This window comes from Orycteropus afer, unplaced genomic scaffold (assembly GCF_000298275.1).
Source record: "Orycteropus afer afer isolate SDZICR_OR568_19922 unplaced genomic scaffold, OryAfe1.0 scaffold00231, whole genome shotgun sequence".
NCBI lineage: Eukaryota > Metazoa > Chordata > Mammalia > Tubulidentata > Orycteropodidae > Orycteropus > Orycteropus afer.
Window position 1 is genome coordinate 4693597 of NW_006921818.1, and position 9245 is coordinate 4702841.

Sequence of the window (9245 nt, forward strand, 5' to 3'; positions counted from 1 at the left end):
GGTTCTAGCCTCCTGACTGAGAGAATATTCATTTTGATTCTTCACAGCAGGAATGGGTGTGGGGTGGAGAACACTGGTAATCATGAGCCACAGACAGATCAGTGACACAGACTGGGCTTTTCGTCAGGATAGCGAGCTATGAAAGTTATAAAGGATCATCAGCCCCAGCTTCACTACAAGACCTGTGATCAACACTAGCCTGATTATCAGAACTTTGTTAGAAATAAAAAATAAACAAGCGCTTTATACAGGCAAGGGACTAATGCAGAGAGATATTAGGTCAGGGAAAGTGGTCTAGACGGAGCAAACCCCTCCAACTCATCCCTGAAGGAACTAATTCTTCTTCTTCTGTGCCTGGACCCTTGAGGCAAGCTTCTTAAGGTCAGAGTACACGTTTCGCTTCAGGATGGCGCTGCTGCACAGCATGGCCCCTTGCAGGGCCCCCATCAACCCGCACGTGAAGATGTCCTGGCCTAGGAGGCAAGAGCAGAGCCATCAGCATCCACCCAAATGGACAGGGGAGGACAAGGACACTCACATTCATCCCTCTGAGCAAGGCCCACCCAGAGACTAGGCTTCAGGTCAGAACCCGAACACACAAGGCATCCCAGTACAGACAATAAGAGGCTGCAGAGAACAGCAGGGCACAAGGACAGGAACAAAGGACTTTGGGTGACACGTGGCCCAGGGTCTTGGGCCCTGGCAAAATGGGACAGATGCTGTACCTGTCAGGTAGAGGTTGGGGATGGGGGTCTGAGCCCTCACAGAGGCCATCACATGAGGATGCAGGCGGCCCAGGTCATGGTCAGCCCCATAGCAGGAACCTCGTGGAGCAGCCAGATAAAACTGAGTGGTCAGTGGGGATCCTCCAGTCACACTGTCTACCTGAAGAGGCATCAAAGGCAGGCATAGGACAGGGCTGGGAAGAGAGATGCTTCCCCCATTTCTGCTCTCCTTGTACAAACTGACCACCTCCTGTGCTTCCATGGAACTTGATTCAGGGCTTTATTCCCCTGTACTGAGGAGAAAGCAGAAATGGCACCGAGAAGTCCAGTCACCACCACCAGATACCCTGTCCCCCTACCTGCCCCTCCAGCTGGGGAAAGAGCTTCAGGACAATGGACATAGAGGCTTCAACAAAGGTGTTTTTAAGGGTTTCATAGTCACTGCTCCGCTTTCCCTGTGGTTGCTCCTTCCACTCCTCAAACCACTCGTAGGCGATGGGGAACAGGACAATCATCGTGGAGCGGTCTGGGGATGGAGAGCCAGGATCACTGCTGCCTGGTCCCTTCCCTGCTCCCACCCCTCACCCCTACTCCCTTCTCCACCAGGACCCCAAGGTCTACCTGGGAATCGGTCCTCCCACGTAAGGTCCTTGGTTGATGGGGAAGCAATGAAGAAAAGGGGGATGTGTGCTGCAGCCTTTTCCCTGGGCAATGAATAGTACTGCTCCATCCTGTGGGTGACAGGAACCAAAACTAAACCAAACCCACTGCCATCAAATTGAATCCAACTCATAGCGTCCCCTCCTTGGGTTTCCGAGGCAGTATCACTACAGAAGTAGATTGCCCAACTGTCCTTCTGAGGAGTGGCTGGTGGGTTTGAACCACCAGCCTCTTGGTTAGCAGTCAAATGCCTTAGTTAGTACGCCACAGGAGGGGCTGCCAATCCCCGGCCTCATTCCTCACAGCCACCAGTATAGCAGGAACAGCTCATCCCCAGGGACTTCCCCAGTGATAACAGTGCAACACAGAGTATTCTCAGGGAAGCTTTAGAGAGTAAGTTCCTGCCCACTTCCTCCCACCGCAGGAGGCAGCATGGGACCTGCGGGCTTGTATTGACACCCTCTCCAATGTGCACACGTGCACACACACACATATACACACACGCCTTACGCCTTGTCAATGTTGGTGTCAAAATAAACATAGTAGTTGGTCGATTCCAGACCCAGGTCCTTCTTGGTGCCTCGAAGGCAGATGAAAACAGAGAACACGCTCAAGCCGGGCCGCACCATCCTCAGCTGTTTCTTCACATCTGTCAAAGGGATTTGGGGAGGACTGCATGTCCTGTGGCCGAGATGGCCATACGCCAGGAGAGCCTGCTGATGCCAACTCACTTCATCTACCACTCTATCCTCAGCTGTCTACCCAGGGCCCAGGCCAGTTTCACAGCTGTTATTTCAACACGGACTTGGCAGGGCCTGCCTCTTCCATCTCATCGCTGCCACCACCTGAAATGTTCTCAGGCTGGGATTCATCTGGGGCAGGATCCAACCCTCTACCCCAGAGGGGCAACTGATCCTTCAGGCAGTGTGGGCTGGTGCCATTAGATTGTTTTCAGGGCAAAGAAACATGAGAGCATGAAAACTGTAACTGGACAGTGAGGGGAGATCAAGCTGAGCAGCTAACTGGACCATGGCTGCCTGGGGAGAAGCTGGGTGAGGGGGACACTGGCCTGTTAGTGTCAGGACACAGAGTTTCTGGACTAGAGGGAAAGAGGCAAAAAGATTACAGAGAAAGAGGCAAGAAGTACCAGAGGCAAAGTCTAAGAGTTTCCCCACATCCTGCCCCACTGCCCAGTCACCCCACTCGGCTCACTCAGTCAGACAGTGAGGAGGCCTCTGCTGGCAGCAGATGCTGGCTGGGGCCCAGTTAAGTGAGGAAAGGTTTGAGAAGGCTGGATTCTTTGGCACACATTTTATACCTTAGAGACAATTACAGTTATCACCCCACCTATCCACCATGAGGATATCTAGGACCTCATTTTTCTACTAAACTCACTGTGCTGCCCACTTTCCCCAGCTTCTAAGGATCAGTCTATTGGGCCAACCCTTGGGCAGAGAGCTCCTTCCCCACAGCTCTCTGTGCTACTCCACCTTATACCCTGAGTCCTTGGTTTCCATCCCAACTGTGTCCTGAGCCCCTTAGTCTGACCTCCTACCCAAGTCAAAGGCCTTTACCTAGAACCCTTTACCTAGAACCCTCTCTCTTACTCCTACTGTGTCTCTACCTGATCAGCAGGATTAATTTCCTCACACCACCCTAGTAGGTTCTAGTTACATGACATCCTGAGTCCATTTCAACACAGTAACTTCTCACCTCACTGTGTTTTTTCCCTATGGGCTGCTCATGGTCTCCTTTGCCCTTGGTGAGACCTTTGCTTTGGCAGCTCTACATATCTCAGCCCAGATAGGGTACAAACAGCCTAGGCTTTTCAGTCACAGACCAGAGTTCTCCTCTGAGCTTTGCCACTTTGAGCTGGGTAGCTTTGGGAAGTTACGTCACCTCTATGGCTATTAATTTCGATAACAATAAACATTAGGAAGATGATATTGCTTTGTTTGATGATTGTGAGGATCAAATGCAATGACAAAAGTCAAGTTTCTCAATAGATTTACCCATGGTACGGTCATAAATATGCCTACTGCCCCCATGAACCTGGCTTTTATTTTTAGACACAGCTTGTCACAGATGACAGCATTGACTCTCATTTCTACCTGGGTCCCAGATTTTGAGCATGGAACTCAAATAAGAGAAGTAAGCCAGAAGGGTACTCCTGCAACCTCAGCCCAGTGAAGGGTTGAGTCCTAAAAGAGGGATAGAAATATAACCTCAGATCCCAAATAAGGCATAAAACTATTATATCTACCCTGTCTCCTCCACCAGCCTCAACCTCCCAACTGGTATTGTCAGGCCAATCTCCCTCTGTTGTTGTTGTTATATGCCATCGAGTCAGACCCAACTCATAGCTACCCGTCCTTGGGTTTCCGAGGTGGTATCACTACAGAAGATTGCCCAACCTTCCTTTCGAGGAGTGGCTGGTGGGTTTGAACTGCCAGCCTTCTGGTTAGCAGTCAAGTGCCTTAGGCACTAGGCTACCAGAGTTCCTGATCTCCCTCTACTCAAGATAAATAAGAAATTAAAGAAGAAATGAAATTCACACCAAAAACTCAATTAAAACCTAAGAAACATTCCTTTGGGACTCCACTCACCATCATTAACTATTAGAAAGATAATCTAAGATCTAGAGAAACTAGAAATGGGCAACTTGGAATGGAGATCTAAAAGAGGAGAAGAGGGAAAAGTGGTTGAGATAAGGGGAATAGGCATAAATATGCCAATAATTAAATGCAACATAAGGACCAAAGGGTCTTTGGGGATGATGGAACAGAAATGAACTTGTTCCCCAACCCCTAAACAGAGGTTAGCTACAAACAGATGCCATTAGAGACCAGTATTCCTGGCTTTTCTGCTCAAGGATGGTCAGAGGGCAGCTGGCTTGGGCAGCCAAGAAGAGAGAAAGCAGTGCACGGGCTGAGCAAGCTGAATCCAGAAGTGAAAATGCTGGAGAGCTGGAAAGAGAGCAACACAGAGCAGTCTCTTACCTGGCAGACAGCGCACATGCTCGGGCAACAAGTGCTCATAGGTATTGAACAGTCCTGCGTTGGAGATCACAATGGGGCAATAGATGTTCACCAGCTCCTGGCCCTTCTTCACGCTCACACCTGCAGACATGGGAGGTTGGTGAGGCTCTGAGAGCTCCAGGAAGGTAAAGAAAGGCCCCTGCCCCCACAGATCTCTCTCAGCCTACACTTCATTTCTGAGACCTGGGAGTCCAGCTCACCTTGGGCCAGACAGGGCAAGCTCCAGGCAACACTGCAAGTGAGTGAAATATCCTCAAGCACTGTCAGTGTATCCCACAGTGGCTTCTGCCCTTACTTTCCCTAGCTCTCTCCACACTCACCCCACCCCTCCATTCCCCCAGCCCTCCTTGGGCTACTCTCTTTGGCCAAGCCCAACTCCCAACCCCAACAAGCTCCTGGGCTGCAACCCTTCCTTCTTCACTGCTGCCAGCATTCGATTCCCATTACTATTCTCTTTAAAATGCTTCAAGGACACCTCAACCTCTATAAGATAAATCCCAAAACCTTGTAGAGCCTTCTATGATCTGGTCCCTGTTATGCGCCTGGCCTCATGTCTTGCTACTCTCACTTAAATATCAGGACATTATTGAACATTGATATAGATTATTTTTTTGACCTATAGAAACAGAAGTTTCTTATAGTTTAACCTAGTACTCTCAGATGCCTGGAAATACTCAGCCCTATCATACCTCCATGCCTTCACAAATGCTGTTACCCTGCCTGGAATAACTTTCCTCAACCTCATTACTGACTAGCTTCTTCTCACCCTTCATGACCTGGCTCAAACACCTCTGCTTCACTGAACACTTCCCTGTTCCACTGTCCTCTATTTCACCTCCATATTATGTATCTGCCTCTACTGTGGGACTTAAATTATACTGCAGTAATCTTCCCTACATGATTGGATGACTTGAAGTGCTTACTGATGAACATCAAAGACTATACACTCTGGACTTCCAATAAAACAGAGGAATAGACAGTCGAGGTCCACAGACCCTCTTCAACAAAGAAAAGAAAAACCAATTGACACAGATACATAAGATAATCTTGGAGCCCTGAGCTATGAAAAGAAGGATATAAAAGAGGATTAAATACCAACTAGTAGAAGAACTTCCAATGAAAACAGTGAATAAGGTGACAAACAGACCTGCAGATTGTCAGCTATCCTGACAGCATAGACAGTTTGAATGTTTCAAAGTAATGTTAGGACCTGAGAATTAACCTAAAAACTGGCCCTGCATGCCAAGGGCTGCATGGACAACTACACTGGTGGCTGATGATTAAAAAGGGGAACAGCAAAGGACACAAATTAAACTGTGGATTTTCGGCTATCTGGAGGGTGCAGACATTTTGAATATTTACAAGCAGTGCAGCCATTTTGGATATTTAAAGCAGCAGCATACCCGTTCAGATCCCAGGGACTTAAGAACAGGCTCCACTTGACAAGGACAACACAGGCAACCACACTGGAGGATGACACCTGGGAAAGTTCAATATTCCCTTTGTGACTCTTATACCCCCCACACCCTGTTGGTGAAGGAGGCGTGGCAATCTCCTACCTCCACCCACCTTTTGGACTGGCAGGAATTCCATCCCAGTCTATGTGCTCTGAGAGTCTGGGTACACTGCCCTGTCCCTCACAGGTTTGTTTTTCGTTGGTCTGCTTTTTTTTTTTTTTTCCTTCCTTTTTATTTTTAATCATTCTTTTTCCCTTCCTGGGTTCTAGTTGTTTTTTTTCCTCTTCCCTTTTCCTGCTTCCCATCTTTTTTCTTTCTGGTGGTCTTACCCATCTCTTGTTTTTCTTTTTGCATTTTTCTCATTTTTTCTTTATTATTCTTTTACACTTGTTCTTATCTCTTATTCCACCCTCTCTAGATATTTTTTTTTCTCCTTCTCTATATTTTGTTCCTATTTATATTTCTTTTGTCTTTTTAAAGTATGATATTTCTTCTCATTTATTGCCTTTCTTTTTTTTTTCCTTCCTTTCACTCTTTGGTGATTATTCCTGTTTGTTTGTTTATGCAATGTATGTTTTTTGTCCTCGTTTTTACCTTTTTGGTGGCTTTTTTAATTGTTTTTGTCTAACTGAGTGGGGGATGACAACTGTGCCCATATGACCCCATCAAACCTGCACCTCCTGCAGCCCCACCTACTGAGTGAGGGCCACCACTTGCTTCTGCACCAACTTGCCAACAATACGTGACAGATAATAAGAGCCTGACTCACTCTTAACTGTTGTTCACAAACAGCTAACAGAGATCCGTATACTTACTCTCAGTCTCCATTACATCCACCAGGAGACAGGTGCTGAGTGTATAAGCGCTGCCAACTAGCGAATAGAGTAACAGAGTACCCTGCTTACTCAGATATATTAAAACAAAACAAAGAAAAAAAAATTCTTGGGCAATTCACACAAATATACAATCACCAGTTAAATAAATATAACAATGTCACAATGTCTTGGAAGACAACAGACCACCACAGTCCACACAAAGAAACAAGATAAAGTAGCAGAAACAAGGGACCAGGATACAGATGCAGAAAACATCCCTCAGAAAGAAGCGGCACTGGAACTTACTGATAAGGAATTCAAAAAAATTATATTTGGGTCCCTGCAACGGATTGAGAGAGAGATCAAGAAAAACACTGACAAAATTAAGGAAAACACAGACAAAATCCTGAAAAAATTTTGGAAGACAACACAAGAACAAAATGACAAAATAAATGAAAAATTAGATATGATTCAAAATCTACACAGTAAAATCCAGAAAATTAATAATTGATACTAAAATCTCAGAAACAGGTAACACATTGAACGGGCAAAATATAACTGAATCAATGGAAGACAGAATCAGTGAGATTGAAGACAAATAACTCAATATTACTTTGGTAAGGGGTCACTCAGAAAAAAGATCAAAACAAAATGAAGATGTGGAACAAAACTCAAAATCATTTGGAAAAAAAAAGGCAGGGGGACCAGGTTTGCTGGTCCGATAGAGCCTGGTGGAACCACTGAGACTATGGCCCCTAGTTGCCCTTCAGGTCTGGAATTGAACCCACATCTGTGGTTTCCAGCCAAACAAAAGACAGGCATGAGTTAAACATTTACCTCAAGTAGATACACTCCTTGGAGAGAACAATCATGGGAGAAATAAGGTCTGCTTATGCACAGGGAGACAGCTCAGGGGGCAAGAGTCCATGGAGGGATGGACACTGTGAAGAGGTAACTATGGGGAGGAAGTGGGAGGGGAGCTGTTGCATTGTGGTAAACTGTGGTTAATGTCATGAGACAAAGTATATGTGAACTGTTGTATGGAAAGTGAATTTGCTCTGTAAATATTCACCCAAATCACTAGATAGATAGATAGATAGACAGACAGATAAAATTATGTAATGCCTTAAATTAAAATAGAAAAAAAAAAAAAAATGAAGAAAGCCTAAGTTTAATGTAAGATACCATCAAGAGGAATAACCTATGTGCAACTGGAAATCCAGAACAGGACTCATCCCACTCCAAATAAAACCACAGAGGAAACTGTTGAAGATTTGTTGAAATAGAATTTCCTTAATATAATGAAAGACAAGAATATATCCATTCAAGAAGTCCAATTAACCTCAAACAGGATAGACCCCAAAAGAAAATCACCAAGACATACCATCATCAAACTCCCTAAAACCAAAGACAAAGAAAGAATCCTGAGAGCAGCATAGGAAAAATGAAAAGATACCTACAAAGGGCAACCAATAAACCAATAACACTAAGTTCTGATTTCTCAGAAGAAACCACGCAGGCAAGAAGGCAAAGGGATGATATATACAAACCCTTAAAAAAATTTCCAACCGAGAATTATATACCCAGCAAAACTGTCCCACAAATATGATGGTGAAATTAGGATATTTCCAGTTAAGCAGAAATTAAGGGAATTTGTTAAAAACAGACCAACCTTACAAGAGATGCTAAAGGGAATCCCCTTTTGACAGAGAATCAATAACAGCAAATGACAAATGACCATAAACACACATGATGACATAATCCAGAAACCAACCCAGGTATGGAAGTATCCAAAGTAAAATAAACTTATAAGGCTGCAAAATGGAGCAAGAGACACCAATTAGTAAATGAGACAACTACAAACCAAAAAGAGGGAAAAAATAGCATAGTATCAGAACTTGTACATGGTGAGGAAGTCAACACAATTGTGAGATAGAACTGACTATTCTAAACTTGGGAAGAAAATTTTAAATCACAATGTAATCTCAGAGAAATTATACAACTAGAAAAACAATCAGCATCATCCATTACATAAGTAAAATAAAAGAAACACATGATCATATCAATTGATGCAGAAAAGGCATTTGACAAAATCCAACACCCATTCCTGATAAAAACTCTCTGAAAAATAGGAATAGAAGGGAAAATCCTCAACATAATGAAAGGCATATATACAAAATCAACAGTGAACATTATTCTCAATTAGAGAGAGACTGAAACCATTCCCCTTGTGAATGAGAACCAGACAAGGATGCTCTCTATCACAAATTCTATTCAACACTGTATTAGATGTCCTAGCCAGGGCCATAAAGGCAAGAAAAATAAATCAATGGCATCCAAATTGGGAAGAAGTAAAACTATCCCTATTTGCTGATGATATAGTTCTATATGTAGAAAACCCAAGAGTCTCAGCAAGAAAATTACTGTAACTAATTGAGAGATTGAGCACAGTGGCAGGATACAAGATCAGCATGCAAAAATCAGTTGAATTTCTCTACACCAGCAAAGAAATTGCTGAAAAGGAAATGAGGAAATCAATACCACTTACAA

At 44.5% G+C, this 9245-nt stretch overlaps 1 protein-coding gene across 1 annotated transcript in view; it reads right to left on the reverse strand.

Annotated features, from left to right (window-relative positions):
• Positions 1-333: 333 nt before the first annotated feature.
• LOC103203810 (all-trans-retinol 13,14-reductase-like) overlaps positions 334-9245 on the reverse strand; it is a 23347-nt gene continuing 14435 nt past the window's right edge. The window contains exons 6-11 of the mRNA XM_007948886.1: positions 4385-4504; positions 1896-2034; positions 1347-1456; positions 1085-1251; positions 726-885; positions 334-473 (exon numbers count right to left, since the gene is read on the reverse strand). Coding sequence (XP_007947077.1) covers positions 334-473; positions 726-885; positions 1085-1251; positions 1347-1456; positions 1896-2034; positions 4385-4504 — 836 coding nt within the window. The remainder of the gene's footprint in view (positions 474-725; positions 886-1084; positions 1252-1346; positions 1457-1895; positions 2035-4384; positions 4505-9245) is intronic.